The sequence below is a fragment of the Coregonus lavaretus genome (assembly GCF_964263955.1).
Source record: "Coregonus lavaretus genome assembly, chromosome: 32".
NCBI classification, from domain to species: domain Eukaryota; kingdom Metazoa; phylum Chordata; class Actinopteri; order Salmoniformes; family Salmonidae; genus Coregonus; species Coregonus lavaretus.
In genome coordinates this window covers 1,945,629-1,968,727 of record NC_140019.1, presented here as the reverse complement: position 1 = coordinate 1,968,727, position 23,099 = coordinate 1,945,629, and the positions used below count along the sequence as shown (strand labels likewise).

The 23,099-nt window shown below is 42.9% G+C and overlaps 1 protein-coding gene across 1 annotated transcript; it reads left to right on the top strand.

Moving 5' to 3' along the window:
- On the top strand, positions 1-21,947 carry LOC311107742 (P2R1A-PPP2R2A-interacting phosphatase regulator 1-like). The gene is made up of 11 exons (XM_084150261.1): positions 1-181; positions 730-977; positions 1,653-1,731; positions 1,846-1,899; positions 2,219-2,262; positions 2,411-2,465; positions 5,508-5,609; positions 5,730-5,815; positions 5,962-6,026; positions 19,703-19,814; positions 20,020-21,947. The coding sequence occupies exons 2-11, from the start codon at positions 868-870 to the stop codon at positions 20,162-20,164; spliced, it is 852 nt and encodes a 283-aa protein (XP_084006387.1). The 5' UTR covers positions 1-181; positions 730-867; the 3' UTR covers positions 20,165-21,947.
- Positions 21,948-23,099: the final 1,152 nt, after the last annotated feature.

Here is a 23,099-nt window from a genome sequence, read left to right as displayed (position 1 = left end):
GGTGTTGGAGATTTCTCGACGGCTCCAGTAGCAGATTAATAAACACAATTGATCATTGAGTTCCGCTACCTACAAGATTTCATTTTACTCAGAGTTAACGTATTGTGAAGAAGGGAAATGCTAAATATATGGCTGAGGGAGAACTATACAAGTTATGTAGGTTGATGATCCTCTGAACATGGTAATGTGACTTTCAAGCTAGCATAGCGCGTTCATCAATAACAATTTGATATAACGTTAGCTAGCTAGCTAGCTTGTGTGTTAGCCAGCTGGCTTGATATCCCATCTTCGCGCTAACTCACGTAATAGTTACTAACTAACTAATCATATGTTGATATACTACAAACTAACAAGACGTTATACAATTGTCGACATGGTTTAATTTGGCTAACCAGTCTTGCTAAACAGTTGACAACGCATCAATTTCTTGCTCGAAACCATTAACGTTAGCTCGCTTGCTAGTTTCATTATCAAGTAGCTAGCTAGCGACTAGGCATTGTTCCTGTGTAGCTGTGATTTCTTAGCCCATAAAAAAACTACGTCGGTTTAGCCAAAGAGAACCTCGGAAGAATCTTCGCGAGCGTCATTTGCTGGAAATTGAGCCAATAGAAACTTTCACGAGCCTTAACAAATAAGAAATGTATTGCAGTGAATGCTGGTTAACTCAACCAGTGGCTATCTTGGGGGACGTAGCAAACTAACTTCATACATGTCGATGATATTTTTCAGACCCATCAATCAGCATTGGAGTAGCTACCTACGTAGAACGTTGCTTTGCATCACCATGTAGCTTCACATTCTGGTGGCCTGGAACGTTGCAGGCGTATCTGAAGACATCTCGAGCCAGCTAAACGAAAGGACACCAGGATGAGCAAACAAGAGAAGATGGAATTGGACCTCGTAATCCCATCAACACTAGTTCAGAGCGACAGACACCTGAGACGATCCAACAGCGCCCCAATGATAAATGGCCTAAGGTATTTAGAAAATGTATTTCAGCTCACTTGTATCACTTTAAATGTCAACTTGGTCACTGCTCCTCACAGTATTGCTGACTTGATATGTTGATCTATTTATAAGCTGCATGGCTGTTGCATGTATGACTACTTAATGTGTTGTGAAATGTAACGTTTTTTTTTATTGTAGTGCCTTCATTTTCCTGGACCTTGGCAGCAGCTAATGGGGGTTCTATAATAATTACAAATACCTTCTCTGATGTGAGGAGTGTGGACAATTCAGTAATTCAACAGAAAAGCAGCAGAGTTAACAAGGCCACCAGTCTCAAGATTAGGCTGTTGGTAGTATAATGCTGACATTCTGAGCATAGTAGTCTATGACTGTGTTCCAAATGGCATCCTATTCCCTATATAGTGCACAACTTTTGACCAGAGCCCTATGGCACCCTATTCCCTACATAGTGTGCTACTTTAGGACCTGGTAAAAATAAATGCACTATATGTAACCTTTATTTAACTAGTTAAGAACAAATTCTTATTTACAATGACTGCCAAACCCTCCCCTAACCCGGATGACGCTTTGCCAATTGTGCGCCGCCCTATGGGACTCCCGATCACGGCCGTCATTGTATATAGGGATTAGGGTGCCATTGGAGACACCAAAGTGGTGGTGTTAATCTTTCTGTCCTTTTCTAGTGACAATTCCCAGGTTTTCCAGAGAGAGATTCTACGCAGCAGGAGAAACAGCACCACCGTTGTTAACCGCCCTAATATGGTATGGAAATTGGGAGTATTATCAAAATAATATGCATGATACTCTTACTAAGTAATATCTTATAGACTGGTGGGATTCATTTAATTGAGGTTGCTCACCTTAATACACATGCAGGTCCCTTCATCACCCATTCGCGTCCCCAGCACAAGGCTTCATCAGATCAAACGGGTAAGTGCGACTGCAGTGGACACACTCGTCATGGGACCAAGCTATTATTTTAGCTGCTTTGCATTTCAGGCCTTCATCCATAGGGAGTGTCGGTAACTGACAAACATGCTAGATCCATATGCTGCCTCCCAAATGGCACCCTATTTCCGATATAGTGCACAGAGCTCATGGTCTCCCAGAGCAGACCTATTGGTAGTACTCTCCTACAACTCTTTCACTCTTGACTAGACTTGACTGTCAGCCTGTTTGATCCATAGGCGAGATACTGTAATATCACTCACCAACCGAATGTCTATGCTTCTTGTTTGTGGTACTACAGGAGGAGGGTGTGGATGTGATGAACAGAGAGACAGCCCATGAACGGTAAGAGACTCACATGGATTGGCATTTATTTATTAACTGCTCACTCGTCGTGTGATAGTATACTATGTCAATAACCGCGGTTGAGTATCATTGGCTCAACCCTTTCAGGAAAAAAGCATGTTCATAGATGTCTGTGTTATCATCACAGGGAGGTTCAAGCAGCCATGCAGATGAGTCAGTCCTGGGAGGAGAGTCTGAGTCTGGTGAGAAATTATGATGCTCCCATGGTAACAATGAATCTGACTATTTCCTCTCCCAAAAATATTAGGCCTACACACTCCACTATTTTGGAGGCTCTCACTACTTCAGCATTCATGTAATTGGGCAGTGCTTTAGTATGTTAGATGACTAAGCCATCATCCCAAGTGGCACCCTATTCCCTACAAAGTGCACTGCTTTTGACCAAAGCCTTATGGACTCTGGTCAAAACTAAAGTAGTGCACTAAAGAAAGAATGGGGTGCTATTTGGGGTAGAGACTTTCAGTTTTTGTATTTTGTATGATGGTCTACCTCCACATTGCATATTGTGTCTCTTTTGTAGGGAGTGTGGCCCAATAAGAACATGCTAGAGTAACTGCCATAGAGTTAGCAGGGCCACCAGTTTTAAGAACAGAATCAGGGGGACAGATCTATTGTGGTGAGGGGACAGTTAATGTGTGTCCCTTACATTGTGCAATATTTATGCTCCAAATGCAGACTCCCCTGAGTTCTTTCATGCAAACACTACTGGGATGTGGTGATGCCCCTATTATACTGGGCGGTGACTTTAATCAGATTTCAGACAAAGACCTTGACAGAACCAGCCCTTGCTCCAAATCTGCGCCAAATGTGCAACGACTTAGGGCTGAAGGATATGTGGAGAACTTTTTATTTTTTTCTGTTGCCAGTCATGGCACTTATACCAGAATTGATCATTATTATAATTATTTTATTTTTTTACTTTGCGAAGGATCTTAAGACATTGGACCCAAGCTTTGCTCACTGTAGAGATGGGACCACACTAAGTAAGATTATTCGAGGCAAGTATGAGCTGAGTAAGTTATATACACTGAGTGTACAAAACATTAGGAACATCGTCCTAATATTGAGTTGCACCCCCTTTTGCCCTCAGAACAGCCTCAATTCGTCGGGGCATGGACTGTACAATGTGTTGAAACCGTTCCACAGGGATGCTGGCCCATGTTGACTCTAATGCTTCCCACAGTTGTCAAATTGGCTGGATGTACTTTGGGTGGTGGACCATTCTTGTTACACACAGGAAACTGATGAGCGTGAAAAACCCAACAGCGTTGCAGTTCAAAGGCACTTAAATCTTTTGTCTTGCCCATTCACCCTCTAAATGGCACACATACACAATCCATGTCTTAATTGTCTCAAGGCTTAAAAATCCTTCTTTAACCTGTCTCCTCCATCTACACTGATTGAAGTGGATTTAACAGGTGACATCAATAAAGGATCATAGCTTTCACCTTAGACAACCTTATACCAGGGATTTTCAAACTGCAGGCTGTGGCCCCAAAGTACTGCAGGGGGTCCGCTATTTAAGCGGGGGGGTTTATACAGAATACCATTGTGGATACCGTTGTTATGTCTCTGTGTCCCGGATGAAGGAAGTTGGAGGTAGTTTCACAAGCCAATGCTAACTAGCATTAGCACAATGACTTGAAGTTTAGCTCAGTTGGTAGAGCATGGCGCTTGCAACGCCAGGGTTGTGGGTTCGATTCCGACGGGGGGCCCGTATGAAAAAAAAATATGTATGCACTCACTAACTGTAAGTCACTCTGGATAAGAGCATCTGCTAAATGACTAAAATGTAATGTACATTTTTACAGGAACACTTAGCATAAATGGCTTCATTGCCAAAATCTCAATCTATCCCTTTAATATGGAGGAAATTAGTAATTGCAGCTAATTACAGGGTTGTTTTCTGTATAGAAAATTCTTAGGTGAGCCATCTAAGTGGTAATTTTCGGGATTGAAAAACAGTTAGTGTCAACTTAAATGACCAAAACCAGATGGAAGTCATGCAGAAAGATATTGAACTATATACATTTTTAAATAATACCATCTTTGAGAACTAATAATCAAATAAATAAAAGCTACAGTCAGAGAATCAAACATTTTAATAAAACGGGGCACATGCCCATTAGATTTTTGTTATGTTTGAGCAGAGGAGCACCACATTAGCCAAGCCAAACTGTAGAATTGCTGAACATTTGCTTTACAACAGCAACATTTTCTCTACGTCACCAAGATACCTTTTTAGCTAACAGACTGTTAGAATTCACACTTCCTCTTTCCAATGAACTGTGGGGAGGTCAAAACAATGAAACGGTCTACCAAATCTATTCATTAAAACATGTTGATCACTTCTATTTAATTTTTTGCTAACATATGATGGGGGTCGCCGGTTTTCCTATGCGGGGGTCCCTGGGCAAGGAACGTTTGAAAACCCCTAGATTACAGGAGCATCCAACAATTTCCTCGTCCCGGGAGGCTCTGATAAAGTATTTCTACTGTACAAAAATATAAACGCAACAGTGCTAACAGATACCCATAGACACAGATACCCAGTCATTGCATTAACGGTAGTTGGCATTGGCTGGTGAAACTACCTCTTAACTTCCTTCATACGGGACACAGACATAAAAATGGTATCCACAAGTTCATCTGACTCTTGGGAAGTAGATAAAGGATTGCCAAAATCCTAAAGTATCCCTTAAGGGCACTATGACCTGGTATGGGGTCCATTCCTGCAGTGGTCAGCAGGTGTTCTTAAATACCCCAATATTTCTATATCATTAATTATATTCTCCCATCAATGTGTAATCAAAAATATACCAGATTATGAACTGATTAATCAAATTGTCTCCCTTAATTGTGTATACATTGGTCAATGTACGTGATTTTATTTGTTGCTATGCACCTACATCATTCAGTAGGCCTATTGCCTGTTTTTAGGCTATAGGCCTGCCTACCTCTGGAGGGGACAGGGTGGGTGGGAATAGAGATAGGAAAGTCTGGTTTATGTTAGGCTGTATATGTCTGTATGTATCTTATTTTGTCTTGCCTAAATAAATGAACTATATTCAAATAAAATAACAATCATTCGGTAGTATATTACTCCAACAACCACCTCACTGGTAGGATTTGTATGCTCACCACCACCTTATAGTAGAATGAATGGTGGTACAATACAATTAGGTTAATGCTGATTACAGTTTTGCATGTGCTAATCCCCACAGAGTGACAATGACTTTGAGAAATCTGCATCGTCGTCCCCAAAGCGCATCGACTTTGTGCCTGTATCCCCAGCCCCATCCCCTACAAGAGGGATAGGGAAGAAGGTATGTGCATTGTGCATCCACTGCAATTTGTACGGATGCCTAGCGGGTAGGACCATAAATGTATCTCTGGCAGAGAGTCCTGGCTCATAATTATATATTCCCTTCCTCTCCAATGAGCAGCAGTGCTTCTCCCCTTCATTGCAAATTCTGGTGAGCAGCAACGGCCTGTCTCCCAGCCCTATACCTAGCCCAACGCGACGCTTCAGGTGAGTGCTCTGACTAGGGGTAGCTCTGAACACTGACAACTCCCATTCATAGTCATACACCACATTTGCCTACAACAGATGATCAGTATGATTATTTAGTAACTGCTATACATTTTTCTTTATTGTCTGTCTTCTCTTGTCTCTAGCCGGCGGAGCCAGAGCCCCATTAACTGCATCAGGCCCAGCATCCTGGGGCCCATCAAACGTAAAGGTGGGTCTGTATTTTTCAAAAGGTGTTTATTTTTTTATATATATTTTTTATAGATATCTATATCTAGCAAATATATAAACGCAACATTAAATAATTTCAACGATTTGACTGAGTTACAGTTCATATAAGGAAATCGGTCAATTTAAATATTAAATATATATATTAAATTGGTCCTCTGTAGCTCAGCTGGTAGAGCACGGCGCTTGTAATGCCAAGGTAGTGGGTTCGATCCCCGGGACCACCCATACACAAAAATGTATGCACGCATGACTGTAAGTCGCTTTGGATAAAAGCGTCTGCTAAATGGCATATTATTATTATTAGAAATAAATTCATTCAGCCCTAATCTATAGATTTCGCATGACTGGGCAGGGGTGCAGCCATGGGTGGGCCTGGGAGGGCATAGGCCCACCCACTGGGGAGACAGGCCCAGCCAACCAGAATTAGTTATTACAGACAGAAATACGCCTCAGTTTCATCAGCTGTCCGGGTGGCTGATCTCAGACGATCCCGCAGGTGAAGAAGCCGGATTTGGCGTGGTTACACGTGTTCTGCGGTTGTGTGGCCAGTTGGACGTACTGCCAAATTCTCTAAAACGACATTGGAGGTGGCTTATGGTAGAGAATTTAACATTAAATTATCTGGCAACAGCTCTGGTGGACATTCCTGCAGTCAGCATGCCAATTGCACGCTCCCTCAACTTGAGAAATCTGTGGCATTGTGTTGTGACACAACTTCACATTTTAGTGGCCTTTTATTGTCTCCAGCACAAGGTGCACCTGTGTAATGGTCATATAGTTTAATCAGCTTCTTGATATGCCACACCTGTCAGATGTATGGATTATCTTGGCAAAGGAGAAATGCTCAAAATTAGAGCGGGGGAAAAAACTTTTTGTGTGTATGGAACATTTCTGGGATCTTTTATTTCAGTGCGTGAAACATGGGATCAACACTTTACATGTTGCGTTTATATTTTTGTTCAGTGTTTATATGAGTGTACAAACAAACAGGAGGACACCTCACTGGCAATATGTTGGGACACTCTAAAAGCCTATCTGAGGGGTATAACTATTTTTGTAATATATATATATATTTTTTTTTGTGGAAGAAGTTAGACTTGGAGAAAGATTTTAAGACATTGTAACTATGCTTTGCTCATTGTAGAGATAGGACCACACTAAGTAAGATTATTCGAGGCAAGTATGAGCTGAATATGTTTTACCACAACAGAATATGCTCTATTTCGACTGAAGCAAGCTTACTCGGAATCTGGAGAGAACCTGAACCGCCTCTTAGCATATACACTGAGGGTACAAAACATTAGGAACATCTTCCTAATATTGAGTTGCGCCCCCTTTTGCCCTCAGAACAGCCTCAATTCGTCAGGGCATGGACTATACAAATGGTTGAAAGCGTTACACAGGGATACTGGCCCATGTTGACTCCAATGCTTCCCACAGTTGTCAAGTTGGCTAGATGTCCTTTTGGGTGGGTGGAACATTCTTGTTACACACGGGAAGCTGAGCCTGAAAAACCCAGCAGCGTTGCAGTTCTTGACCCCAAACTGGTGCGCCTGGCACCTACCATACCCCATTCAAAAGCACTTAACTTTTTTCTTTCCCATTCACCCTCTGAATGGCACACATACACAATCCAAGTCTCAATTGTCTCAAGCCTTAAAAATCCTTTAACCTGTCTCCTCCCCTTCATCTACACTGATTTGAAGTGGATTTAACAAGTGACCTCAATAAGGGATCATAGCTTTCACCTGGATTTACCTGGTCAGTCTGTCATGGAAAGAGCAGGTGTTCATAATGTTTTGTGTGTGTGTTTATATATATATATATATATATATATATATACCGCCTCACAAGTCCTCAACTGGCAGCTTCGTTAAATAGTACCCGCCAAAAAACAGTCTCAACAGTGAAGAGGCTGACCTTCTAGGCAGAGTTGCAAAGAAAAAGCCATATCTCAGACTGGCCAATAAAAAGATTAAGATGGGCAAAAGAACACAGACACTGGACTTTTTCTTTGCAACTCTGCCTAGGTCACCACACTCGTGCTTCACGGTTGGGATGGTGTTCTTCGGCTTGCAAGCGACCCCCTTTTTCCTCCAAACATAACAATGGTCATTATGGGTAAACAGTTATATTTTTGGTTCATCAGACCAGCGAACATTTCTCCAAAAAGTACGATCTTTGTCCCCATGTGCAGTTGCCAACCGTAGTCTGGCTTTTTTATGGCGGTTTTGGAGCAGTGGGTTCTTCCTTGCTGAGCAGCCTTTCAGGTTATGTCTTACTCACTATGGCCTCTTACTCACTAGCGCTTCACCACCGGACCTTATGATAACTCAGCTATACAGCTGATATCTGCTGGACTGTTCCTTTTTACGGTACTACATCCTGTTTATGTTTAGCCTCAGCCCAAACATGGTTAGTTTATTGTTGTTTCGGTTATTTCTAATTGTACTATATCACTGTAGACCCCCCAGCCTAGCTAAACCTGCCTTAGTTAGCTCCTTTGACCCTCCGCCCATACACTCAGAGACCGACTCAATCGATGCCTCTAGAGATACTATCTCTTTCATTGTTACCCAACGCTTAGGTTTACCTCCACTTTACTCATATCCTTCCATATCCTTGTCTGTACATAATGCCCTGAATCTTTTCTATAACACCCGGAAATCTGCCCCCTTTATTCTATGTACCCAACGCACTAGAAGACCAGTTCTTAAAGCCTTTAGCCGTATCCTTATTCTAGTCCTCCTCTGTTCCTCTGGTGATGTAGAGGCTAACCCAGGCCCTGTAGCCCCCAGTATCACTCCTACTCCCCAGGAGCTATCATTTGATGACTTCTGTAATCGCAAAAGTCTTGGTTTCTTGCACATAAATATCAGAAGTCTACTTCCTAAGTTTGAGTTATTCACTGCGTTAGCACACTCTGCCAACCCTGATGTTCTAGCAGTGTCTGAATCCTGGCTCAGGAAGGCCACCAAAAATTCTGAAATTTCCATCCCCAACTATAACATTTTCCGTCTAGATAGAACTGCCAAAGGGGGTGGAGTTGCAATCTACTGTAGAGATAGCCTGCAGAGCTCTCATACTATCCAGGTCTGTGCCCAAACAGTTTGAGCTTCTACTTCTAAAAATCCACCTTTCCAGAAATAAGTCTCTCACTGTTGCCGCTTGCTACAGACCCCCCTCAGCCCCCAGCTGTGCCCTGGACACCATATGTGAATTGATTGCCCCCCATTTATCCTCTGAGTTTGTACTGCTTGGTGACCTAAATTGGGATATGCTTAATACCCCAGCCATCCTACAATCCAAGCTAGATGCCCTCAACCTCACGCAAATCATCAACGAACCTACCAGGTACAACCCTAAATCCTTAAACATGGGTACCCTCATAGATATCATCCTGACTAACATACCCTCTAAATACACCTCAGCTGTCTTCAACCAGGATCTCAGCGATCACTGCCTTATTGCCTGCGTCCGTAACGGGTCTGCGGTCAAACGACCACCCCTCATCACTGTCAAACGCTCCCTAAAACACTTTAGCGAGGAGGCCTTCCTAATTGACCTGGCCCAGGTATCCTGGATGGATATAGATCTCATTCCGTCAGTAGAGGATGCCTGGTTGTTCCTTAAAAGTAATTTCCTCTCAATCTTAAATAAACATGCCCCATTCAAAAAATACAGAACTAAGAACCGATATAGCCCCTGGTTCTCCTCAGACTTGACTGCCCTTGACCAGCACAAAAACATCCTGTGGCGTACAGCATTAGCATCAAATAGCCCCCGCGATATGCAACTTTTCAGGGAAGTTAGGAACCAATATACACAAGCAGTCAGGAAAGCAAAGGCTAACTTTTTCAAACAGAAATTTGCATCCTGTAGCACTAACTCCAAAAAGTTTTGGGACACTGTAAAGTCCATGGAGAATAAGAGCACTTCCTCCCAGCTGCCCACTGCACTGAGGCTAGGAAACACTATCACCACCGATAAATCTACAATAATCGAGAATTTCAACAAGCATTTTGCTACAGCTGGCCATGCTTTCCATCTGGCTACCACTAACCCGGCCACCAACTCTGCACCCTCTGCTGCAACTTGCCCATGCCCCCCCCCGCTTCTCCTTCACACAAATTCAGACAGCTGATGTTTTGAAAGCGCTGCAAAATCTGGACCCCTACAAATCAGCTGGGCTAGACAATCTGGACCCTTTCTTTCTAAAACTAGCCGCCGAAATTGTCGCAACCCCTATTACTAGCCTGTTCAACCTCTCTTTCATAACGTCTGAGATCCCCAGAGATTGGAAAGCTGCCGCGGTCATCCCCCTCTTCAAAGGGGGTGACACTCTAGATCCAAACTGCTACAGACCTATATCCATCCTGCCCTGCCTTTCGAAAGTATTCGAAAGCCAAGTTAACAAACAGATCATCGACCATTTCGAATACCACCGTACCTTCTCCGCTATGCAATCCGGTTTCCGAGCTGGTCACGGGTGCACTTCAGCCACGCTCAAGGTCCTAAACGATATTATAACCACGATTGATAATAGACAGTACTGTGCAGCCGTCTTCATCGACCTGGCCAAGGCTTTCGACTCTGTCAACCACCGCATTCTTATTGGCAGACTAAATAGCCTTGGTTTCTCAAATGACTGCCTCGCCTGGTTCACCAACTACTTCTCAGATGGAGTTCAGTGTGTCAAATCGGAGGGCCTGTTGTCTGGACCTATGGCAGTCTCTATGGGGGTGCCACAGGGTTCAATTCTTGGGCCGACACTTTTCTCCGTGTATATCAATGATGTCGCTCTTGCTGCTGGTGACTCTCAGATCCACCTCTACGCAGACGACACCATTTTGTATACATCTGGCCCTTCATTGGACACTGTGTTAACAAACCTCCAAACGAGCTTCAATGCCATACAACAATCCTTCAGTAGCCTTCAACTGCTCTTAAACACTAGTAAAACTAAATGCATGCTTTTCAATCGAACGCTGCTAGCACCCGCCCACCCGACTAGAATCACCACTCTCGACGGGTCTGACCTAGAGTATGTGGACAACTACAAATATCTAGGTGTCTGGTTAGACTGTAAACTCAACTTCCAGACTCACATAAAGAATCTCCAATCCAAAGTTAAATCTAGAATCGGCTTCCTATTTCGCAACAAAGCCTCCTTCACTCATGCTGCCAAACATGCCCTCGTAAAACTGACTATCCTACCGATCCTTGACTTCGGCGATGTCATTTACAAAATAGCCTCCAACACTCTACTCAGCAAATTGGATGTAGTCTATCACAGTGCCATCCGTTTTGTCTCCAAAGCCCCATACACTACCCACCACTGTGACCTGTACGCTCTTGTTGGCTGGTCCTCACTACATGTTCGTCGTCAAACCCACTGGCTCCAGGCCATCTATAAATCGCTGCTAGGCAAATCCCCGCCTTATCTTAGCTCATTGGTCACCATAGCAGCACCCACCCGTAGTCTGCGCTCCAGCAGGTATATCTCACTGGTCATTCCCAAAGCCAACACCTCCTTTGGCCGCCATTCCTTCCAGTTCTCTGCTGCCAATGACTGGAACGAATTGCAAAAATCTCTGAAGCTGGAGACTCTTATCTCCCTCAATAACTTTAAGCATCAGTTGTCAGAGCACCTTACCGATCACTGCACCTGTACACAGCCCATCTGAAATTAGCCCACCCAACTACCTCATCCCTATATTGTTATTTATTTTGCTCTTTTGCACCCCAGTATCTCTATTTGCACATCATCTCTTGCACATCTAGCATTCCAGTGTTAATACTATTGTAATTATTCTGCACTATAGCCTATTTATTGCCTTACCTCCATAACTTGCTACATTTGCACACACTGTATATATATTTTCTGTTGTATTTCTGACTTTATGTTTTTTTTACCCCATATGTAACTCTGTGTTGTTTTTTATTGCACTACTTTGCTTTATCTTGGCCAGGTCGCAGTTGTAAATGAGAACCTGTTCTCAACTGGCTTACCTGGTTAAATAAAGGTGAAAAAAAAAAAAAAAAAAAAAAATGTCGATATAGGACTAGTTTTACTGTGGATAGAGATACAGTGGGGGAAACAAGTATTTAGTCAGCCACCAATTGTGCAAGTTCTCCCACTTAAAAAGATGAGAGAGGCCTGTAATTTTCATCATAGGTACACGTCAACTATGACAGACAAAATGAGAAAAAAAAATCCAGAAAATCATATTGTAGGATTTTTAATGAATTTATTTGCAAATTATGGTGGAAAATAAGTATTTGGTCAATAACAAAAGTTTCTCAATACTTTGTTATATACCCTTTGTTGGCAATGACGCAGGTCAAATGTTTTCTGTAAGTCTTCACAAGGTTTTCACACACTGTTGCTGGTATTGTGGCCCATTCCTCCATGCAGATCTCCTCTAGAGCAGTGACATTTTGGGGCTGTCGCTGGGCAACACGGACTTTCAACTCCCTCCAAAGATTTTCTATGGGGTTGAGATCTGGAGACTGGCTAGGCCACTCCAGGACCTTGAAATGCTTCTTACGAAGCCACTCCTTTGTTGCCCGGGCGGTGTGTTTGGGATCATTGTCATGCTGAAAGACCCAGCCACGTTTCATCTTCAATGCCCTTGCTGATGGAAGGTTTCACTCAAAATCTCACGATACATGGCCCCATTCATTCTTTCCTTTACACGGATCAGTCGTCCTGGTTCCTTTGCAGAAAAACAGCCCCAAAGCATGATGTTTCCACCCCCATGCTTCACAGTAGGTATGGTGTTCTTTGGATGCAACTCAGCATTCTTTGTCCTCCAAACACGACGAGTTGAGTTTTTACCAAAACGTTCTATTTTGGTTTCATCTGACCATTTGACATTCTCCCAATCCTCTTCTGGATCATCCAAATGCACTCTAGCAAACTTCAGACGGGCCTGGACATGTACTGGCTTAAGCAGGGGGACACATCTGGCACTGCAGGATTTGAGTCCCTGGTGGCGTAGTGTGTTACTGATGGTAGGCTTTGTTACTTTGGTCCCAGCTCTCTGCAGGTCATTCACTAGGTCCCCCCGTGTGGTTCTGGGATTTTTGCTCACCGTTCTTGTGATCATTTTGACCCTACGGGGTGAGATCTTGCGTGGAGCCCCAGATCGAGGGAGATTATCAGTGGTCTTGTATGTCTTCCATTTCCTAATAATTGCTCCCATAGTTGATTTCTTCAAACCAAGCTGCTTACCTATTGCAGATTCAGTCTTCCCAGCCTGGTGCAAGTCTACAATTTTGTTTCTGGTGTCCTTTGACAGCTCTTTGGTCTTGGCCATAGTGGAGTTTGGAGTGTGACTGTTTGAAGTTGTGGACAGGTGTCTTTTATACTGATAACAAGTTCAAACAGGTGCCATTAATACAGGTAACGAGTGGAGGACAGAGAAGCCTCTTAAAGAAGAAGTTACAGGTCTGTGAGAGCCAGAAATCTTGCTTGTTTGCAGGTGACCAAATACTTATTTTCCACCATAATTTGCAAATAAATCCATTAAAAATCCTACAATGTGATTTTCTGGATTTTTTTTCTCAATTTGTCTGTCATAGTTGACGTGTACCTATGATGAAAATTACAGGCCTCTCTCATCTTTTTAAGTGGGAGAACTTGCACAATTGGTGGCTGACTAAATACTTTTTTTCCCCACTGTACCTTTGTACCTGTTTCCTCCAGCATCTTCACAAGGTCCTTTGCTGCTGTTCTGGGATTGATTTGCACTTTTTGCACCAAAGTACGTACAGCTCTAGGAGACAGAACGCGTCTCCTTCCTGAGCGGTATGACGGCTGCATGGTCCCATGGTGTTTATACTTGCGTACTATTGTTTGTGCAGATGAATGTGGTACCTTCAGGCCTCCCAAGGATGAACCAGAGTTGTGGAGGTCTACCATTTTCTTTCTGAGGTCTTGGCTGATTTCTTTTGATTTTCCCATGATGTCAAGCAAAGAGGCAATACTTGAAGGTAGGCCTTGAAATACATCCACAGGTACACCTCCAATTGACTCAAATTATGTCAATTAGCCTATCAGAAGCTTCTAAAGCCATGACATCATTTTCTGGAATTTTCCAAGCTGTTTAAAGGCACAGTCAACTTAGTGTATGTAAACTTCTGACCCACTGGAATTGTGATATAGTGAATTATAAGTGAAATAATCTGCCTGTTAACAATTGTTGAAAAAATGACTTCTGTCATGTACAAAGTAGATGTCCTAACCGACTTGCCAAAACTATAGTTTGTTAACAAGAAAAATGTGGTTGAAAAACGAGTTTTAATGACTCTAACCTATGTAAACTTACGACTTCAACTGTACAGTGAGGGAAAAAAGTATTTGATCTCCTGCTGAATTTGTACGTTTGCCCACTGACAAAGACATGATCAGTCTATAATTTTAATGGTAGGTTTATTTGAACAGTGAGAGACAGAATAACAACAAAAAAATCCAGAAAAACGCATGTCAAAAATGTTATAAATTGATTTGCATTTTAATGAGGGAAATCATTATTTGACCCCTCTGAAAAACATGACTTAGTACTTGGTGGCAAAACCCTTGTTGGCAATCACAGAGGTCAGACGTTTCTTGTAGTTGGCCCCCAGGTTTGCACACATCTCAGGAGGGATTTTGTTCCACTCCTCTTTGCAGATCTTCTCCAAGTCATTAAGGTTTCGAGGCTGACGTTTGGCAACTCGAACCTTCAGCTCCCTCCACAGATTTTCTATGGGATTAAGGTCTGGAGACTGGCTAGGCCACTCCAGGACCTTAATGTGCTTCTTCTTGAGCCACTCCTTTGTTGCCTTGGCCGTGTGTTTTGGGTCATTGTCATGCTGGAATACCCATCCACGACCCATTTTCAATGCCCTGGCTGAGGGAAGGAGGTTCTCACCCAAGATTTGACGGTACATGGCCCCGTCCATCATCCCTTTGATGCGGTGAAGTTGTCCTGTCCCCTTAGCAGAAAAACACCCCCAAAGCATAATGTTTCCACCTCCATGTTTGACGGTGGGGATGGTGTTCTTGGGGTCATAGGCAGCATTCATCCTCCTCCAAACACGACGAGTTGAGTTGATGCCAAAGAGCTCGATTTTGGTCTCATCTGACCACAACACTTTCCCCCATTTCTCCTCTGAATCATTCAGATGTTCATTGGCAAACTTCAGACGGCCCTGTATATGTGCTTTCGTGAGGAGGGGGACGTTGCGGGCGCTGCAGGATTTCAGTCCTTCACGGCGTAGTGTGTTACCAATTATTTTCTTGGTGACTATGGTCCCAGCTGCCTTGAAATCATTGACAAGATCCTCCCGTGTAGTTCTGGGCTGATTCCTCACCGTTCTCATGATCATTGCAACTCCACGAGATGAGATCTTGCATGGAGTCCCAGGCCGAGGGAAATTGACAGTTCTTTTGTGTTTCTTCCATTTGCGAATAATCGCACCAACTGTTGTCACCTTCTCACCAAGCTGCTTGGCGATGGTCTTGTAGCCCATTCCAGCCTTATGTAGGTCTACAATCTTGTCCCTGATATCCTTCGAGAGCTCTTTGGTCTTGGCCATGGTGGAGAGTTTGGAATCTGATTGATTGATTGCTTCTGTGGACAGGTGTCTTTTATACAGGTAACAAGCTGAGATTAGGAGCACTCCCTTTAAGAGTGTGCTCCTAGTCTCAGCTCGTTACCTGTATAAAAGACACGTGGGAGCCAGAAATCTTTCTGATTGAGAGGGGGTCAAATACTTATTTCCCTCATTAAAATGCAAAATCAATTTCTAACATTTTTTACATTCGTTTTTCTGGATTTTGTTGTTGTTATTCTGTCTCTCACTGTTCAAATAAACCTACCATTAAAATTAGAGACTGATCATTTCTTTGTCAGTGGGCAAACATACAAAATCAGCAGGGGATCAAATACTTTTTTCCCTCACTGTATATGTATATACAGTTGAAGTCGGAAGTTCACATACGCTCAATTAGTATTTGGTAGCATTGCCTTTAAATTGGTTAACTTGGGTCAAATGTTTCGGGTAGCCTTCCACAAGCTTCCCACAATAAGATGGGTGAATTTTGGCCCATTCCTCCTGACAGAGCTTGTGTAACTGAGTCAGGTTTGTAGGCCTCCTTGCTCGCATACGCTTTTTCAGTTCTGCTCACACATTTTCTATAGGATTGAGGTCAGGGCCTTGTGATGGCCACTCCAATACCATGACTTTGTTGTCTTTAAGCAATTTTGCCACAACTTTGGAAGTATGCTTGGGGTCATTGTCCATTTGGAAGACCCATTTGCGACCAAGCTTTAACTTCCTGACTGATGTCTTGAGATGTTGCTTCAATACAGTGGGGAAAAAAAGTATTTAGTCAGCCACCAATTGTGCAAGTTCTCCCACTTAAAAAGATGAGAGAGGCCTGTAATTTTCATCATAGGTACACGTCAACTATGACAGACAAAATGAGAAAATAAATTCCAGAAAATCACATTGTAGGATTTTTAATGAATTTATTTGCTAATTATGGTGGAAAATAAGTATTTGGTCAATAACAAAAGTTTCTCAATACTTTGTTAAATACCCTTTGTTGGCAATGACACCGGTCAAACGTTTTCTGTAAGTCTTCACAAGGTTTTCACACACTGTTGCTGGTATTTTGGCCCATTCCTCCATGCAGATCTCCTCTAGAGCAGGAAAACAGGAAACATCCGCACTGAGCAAAAGGGTAGAGCTGCCGCTTTCAAGGAGCGGGACTCTAACCCGGACGCTTATAAGAAATGGAATGCTTTTCCAACAGTTTTGAAGGAGTTCCAACATATGCTGAGCACTTGTTGGCTGCTTTTCCTTCACAGAGATTGACCTCATCACTACTTGTATTTATGAGCGGTATTGGCATGTTGAATGCACCGGGCTGTTTGTTTGAACTACTGGCGCACAGCTCGGTCACCCATGCATACCCCACAAGACATGCCACCAGAGGTCTCTTCCAAGTCCAGAACAGACTATGTGAGGCGCACAGTACTACATAGAGCCATGACTACATGGAACTCTATTCCACATCAAGTAACTGATGCAAGTAGTAACATTTAATTTAAAAAACAGATTAAAAAAACACCTTATGGAACAGTGGGGACTGTGAAGCAACACAAAAATAGGCGCAGACACAGCCATACACACACACGATAACATACGCACTATACACACACATGCACATGGATTTTGTACTGTAGATATGTGGTAGTGGTGGATTAGGGGCCTGAGGACACACAGTGTGTTGTGAATGTGTTGTAATGTTTTTAAAATAGTATGAACTGCCTTAATTTTGCTGGACCCCAGGAAGAGTAGCTGCTGCCTTGGTAGCAGCTAATGGGGATCCATAATAAATACAAAAATACAAAAATCCTCTGCGGTCCGACTCATCCCAAACCATCTCAATTGGGTTGAGGTCGGGGGATTGTGGGGGCCAGGTCATCTGATGCAGCACTCCATCACTCTCCTTCTTGGTCAAATAGCCATTACACAGCCTGGTTGGTCATTTTGCTGTTGAAAAACAAATGATAGTCCCACTAATCCCAAACCAGATGGGATGGCGTATTGCAGTAGAATGCTGTGGTAGCCATGCTGGTTAAGTGTGCCTTGAATTCTAAATAAATCACAGACAGTGTCACCAGCAGAGCACCCCCACACCATAACACCACCTCCTCCATGCTTTACGGTGGGAAATACATATGCAGAGATCAGCCGTTCACCCACACCGCGTCTCACAAAGACACAGTGGTTGGAACCAAAAGACTCCCAAGTCTAATGTCCATTGCTTGTGTTTCTTGGCCCAAGTAGGTCTCTTCTTCTTATTGGTGTCTTTTTAGTAGTGGTTTCTTTGCAGCAATTTGACCATGAATGCCTGATTCACACAGTCCCCTCTGAACAGTTGATGTTGAGATGTGTCTGTGACTTGAACTCAGAAATTGCAGCCCAAATAAATGTTTCAGAGGCTGGTAACTAATGAACTCATCCTCTGCAGCAGGGGTAACTTGTCTCCCGAGTGGCGCAGTGGTCTAAGGCACTGCATGGCAGTGCTAGCTGTGCCACTAGAGATCCTGGTTCGAATCCAGGCTCTGTCGTAGCCGGCCGCGACCGGGAGACCCATGGGGTGGCGCACAAGTCGTCCAGGGTAGGGGAGGGAATGGCCGTCAGGGACGTAGCTCAGTTGGTATAGCATGGCGTTTGCAACGCCAGGGTTGTGGGTTCGATTCCCACAGGGGGCCAGTATGAAAAATAATGTATGCTCTGAAAAGAGCGTCTGCTAAATAACTAAAAAATGTAACTCTGGGTCTTCCATTCCTGTGGCGGTCCTCATGAGAGCCAGTTTCATCATAGCGCTTGATGGTTTTTGCGACTGCACTTGAAGAAACGTTCAAAGTCCTTGAAATGTTCCGTATTGACTGACCTTCATGTCTTAAAGTATTGATAGACTGTCGTTTCTCTTTGCTTATTTGAGCTGTTCTTGACATAATAATGTCTTTTACCAAATAGGGCTATCTTTTGTATACCCCCCTACCTTGTCACAACACAACTGATTGGCTCAAACGCATTAAGGAAAGAAATTCCACAAATTAACTTTTAAGAAGGCACACCTGTTAATTGAAATGCATTCCAAAGCTGTTTGAGAAAATGCCAAGTTTGCAAAGCTGTCATCAAGGCGGCTATTTGAAATATATTTAGATTTGTTTAACACTTTTTTTTGGTTACTTCATGATTTCATATGTGTTATTTTTTAGTTTTGATGTCTTCACTATTATTCTACAATGTAGAAAATAGTAAAAATAAAGAAAAACCCTTTAATGGTTGTGTGTGTGTGTGTGTGTGTGTATGAGAGCAAAAATATAAACGCAACATGTAAATTCCTGGTTTCATGAGCTGAAATAAACGATCCCAGAAATGTTCCATACGCACAAAAAGCTTATTTCTCACAAATCTGTTTACATTCCTGTTAATGTTCATTTCTCCTTTGCCAAGATAATCCATCCACCTGACAGTTGTGGCAAATCAAGAAGCTGATTAAACAGCATGATCATTACACAGTTGCACCTTGTGCTGGGGACAATAAAAAGCCACTTTAAAATGTGCAGTTTTGTCACACAACACAATGCCACAGATGTCTCACGTTTTGAGGGAGCGTGCAATTGGCATCCTAACTGCAGGAATGTCCGCCAGAGAATTGAATGGGGGGGGGGGTTCTGAGGAGTATTTCTGTCTCTAATTAAGCCCTTTTGTTGAGAAACTCATTCTGATTGGCGGGCTTGGTTGCCAAGTGGGTGGCCTATGCCCTACAAGGTCCACCCATGGCTGCACCCCTGCCCAGTCAGGTGAAATCCATCGATTAGGGACTAATGAATCTATTTCAATTGACTAATTTCCTTATGAACTGTAATTCAGTAAAGTCTTTGAAATTGTTGCATTTTTATATTTTTGTTCTGTGTATGTGTGTATACTAGAGCCACTTCACCTGCCCCTTTTAACTGTTTGAACTAAGTTTGAACTCCTGTTTGGTGGTATAGGTGGAAGAGGGCATTTTGTGTGAGGTGTTTATGTCCTATGGATATGTTAGTTCTCTCTTGATGAATGTTTGTGCCTCCCCTTCTCTAGGGGAGATGATGGAGATGGAGAGCCAGCCAAAGAGGCTCTTCCATGGGACCACCACCATGCTGTCCTCTGACGTGCTCGTGCCCCAAGTCCAACGGCCAGACTTCAACTCCTGGTGAGTGTTCCTCAATCTTCATAAAAGCCACTGCATGTTTAGGCTATTTGGTTCACAAGTTTAACAGTTTCAGTCCCCTCTCTGCCATTAGGCTAAACCGTGCACCTTCATATGATGAGCAGAATCACAATGCGACCAACTGTCATTGAATATCTAACAGTTTGCTATGGTTTGCTTGCTGAAATGAGTCTTCTCCACTCACCAGCCTCTGTCCGCCAGATGTGCTAGATGGCAGCCTCAGCAGTGTGGGTTCTTCCACTGGCTCGCCAGCCAAGATGGAGGGAGTCTCAGAGTGTCCGTCCTCCAGCAACTCTCCCTTCACCCCCCTCCAAGACCACTCCCCAAAATAAACAAGGGAATATGAGACTCTAAACAAGGGTGAAGATGAGGCACATAAGTCACCTTGGCTGTATGAGTTTCCTTCAGACCCACCCTTCCCTCCCCATCACTTTTCTTTAGTTAATGTGGGATTCCCTTCCCATGCTGTTTGCAAGGGGAGGAGAATAGGCGTGTGTTTGCATTGAAAGGAAACCAAAGCCCTGGATGTGTACTGTGTGGACGCACCATGCTGTAGTAGGCCCTAGTAAGAGTAGGGGGTGATTGTGGATGCTATGAGCACCAGCTGCTAGATATATATCCTTTACATGGTGCTGCTTAGCACCACAGAACTGCCACGTCGTTAACCCTGCATCACATCACCATGTCAGCTCCCAGCCGCACACTGGAGGGACTCCGAATACTGGATGGAAAATGACTGCCAGGATATGGAGAAAGACCCCCACTAAGTCTGTCTGTTTTCCTTTTTGTTTTTGGAAAAAATCTCCAGGCCTTTTGGTGTATATGCACAAAATTGGCCGCAGACATTGTATGAATGAAAGGATTTAACTTATTGTTTTTCCCGCTTTATATAATTTTGTAAGTATGTACATAATTGTCAATGTAGTATTATTATTATTAGTTGTATAGGTTTGTGATTGGCTGTGAGGTTAGTACGGGCACAGGGCTTCAACAGCGAACGGACAATTCCCTCTAAACAGAGCAGATTAGACATTTATATTTCCTTACTACTCTTCCAGGGGTGCGAATATGGTGGTTCTCTACTCGTCCTTGTACTGTAAGAGAAGGAAATAGTTATCCTCAGTAGATATGGGGGATCAATGAACTGTCATTCTGGTTGATGCTCTACCTTTTGGTAGCCCTTAATCAAGTCCATCTCTGGCATGCCGCAACTATAGTTGCCAGTGAGTTGGGTAATGCCATGTCATGTCCACCCATCGTCCCTGCAGATTGTACTAGGAGGGGAACAGCGCAAGAGGGGGCCGTCAGGATTGGAACACTACAGACTCAAATCTCTGAATCCGGTGTCTTTGCCTGGACACGCAGCCAAATTAGTTTTCAATTCAGAACCTTTTTTATTAAGTTGTTTTCATGTTTGTTGGAGCCATTTGTTATGTAAATTGAACTGATAGTTTATTTTTTTTTGCCTACATAATTGCATTTGTTGATACTAAACATTAGAATAGCGCATTCTATTCTCCCTTTTTACCCTGAAATGAAATCAATAGAATGGTTTAGGATGAGCACACTGATGTAGTGGACAGAACAAAATCATGCCATTCTATTTAAAAAGGGACTCTGTGTTATGTGTCCATGTACTGTGGTCAACATTTGGCATAGCTTTTAGTGCAAAATGTTTCATTGGATTTGTTGTTTATGAATAAAATTTGCAATTAACATTCGTAAGCAATACCAACGATTGAACAGGGGAACTGTAAAGGCAAAGTTCTGGTATTTGTTTTTCTCTGAAAATCCAGTTGTACACTGATTCACATGCATTTTTAGACCATTGTAAAACATTTGGGCTGACGTAATTTCAGTTCAACCTGTTAGAATGGTCTCTTAAATTGATTTATTAGTTATTTTCCCAACATACAAGGTATGCTAACTTACAAAGGGAGTGTGAAACTCCACTGTCATATACAAGCAAGAGTGATTGTAGTAAGTAATTGATTAATTTGTTCTGAAATGATTAATGAAACATTGCAGTTGTGAATACTGAATGTATTTTTCTTTGACCGGCTTGTCATTTTTCTAAATAAACAATCAGGTTGGCTTGTCCTGCTGTCAACATGATTGGTGTGATTTATTTTTGTCCAAGATGTTTTATTTTGTGCTGTTCATCTTTCAATGTCCGGAATATGTCTAAGGCATGAGATGGACAGTAAATAAAAAGTGTATATATACGTGATGGGAGGGTGGTAGACTTGTTAGACCACTTGCCAACCCTTTGCTTGTGTCCCTCACTGGACTGACACATTTCCACTGTGATCCTTTCATATCAGACATCTGAACAGGAGAGGGTAAATACATTTGTCCAATATTTCCATTCAATGACTGGTGTTCTGCTTTGTTGTTGATAGACTTGTTAAATGTCGAAGTCATGTCTTTTTTGGGGGGCCTCTTAATAAAGCATCAGATTGACAATTTGTCAGAAGAGGAGTGGTTTCTGCCCATCTCTTCATAATTCATTTGATGGCCTTGTAGCGAAGTCCCAAGCCACTTGTGGATTCATCACAGTGCATTCGGAAAGTATTCAGACCGCTTCACTTTGACATTTTGTTATGTTACAGCCTTATTCTACAATTGATTAAATTGTTTTTTTTCTCCCCTCATCAATCTACCCCATAATGACAAAGCGAAAACAGGTTTGTAGAATTTATAGCAAATGTATAAAAAATTAACAGAAATACCTTATTTACATAAGTATTCAGACCCTTTGCTATGCGACTCGAAATTGAGCTCAGGTGCATCCTGTTTCCATTGATCATCCTTGAGATGTTTCTACAATTTGATTGGAGTCCACCTGTGGTAAATTCAATTGATTGGACATGATTTTGAAAGGCACACACCTGTCTATATAAGGTCCCACAGTTGACAGTGCATGTCAGAGTAAAAACCAAGCCCTAAGGTCGAAGGAATTGTGTCAAGGCACAGATCTGGGGATGGGTACCAAAAAATGTCTGCAGCATTGAAGGTCCCAAAGAACACAGTGGCCTCCATCATTCTAAAATGGAAGAAGTTTGGAACCACAGACTCTTCCTAGAGCTGGCCGCCCGGCCAAACTGAGCAATCAGGAGAGAAGGGCCCTGGTCAGGGAGGTGACCAAGAACCCGATGGTCACTCTGACAGAACTCCAGAGTTCCTCTGTGGAGATGGGAGAACCTTCCAGAAGGACAACCATCTCTGCAGCACTCCACCAAACAGGCCTTTATGGTAGAGTGGCCA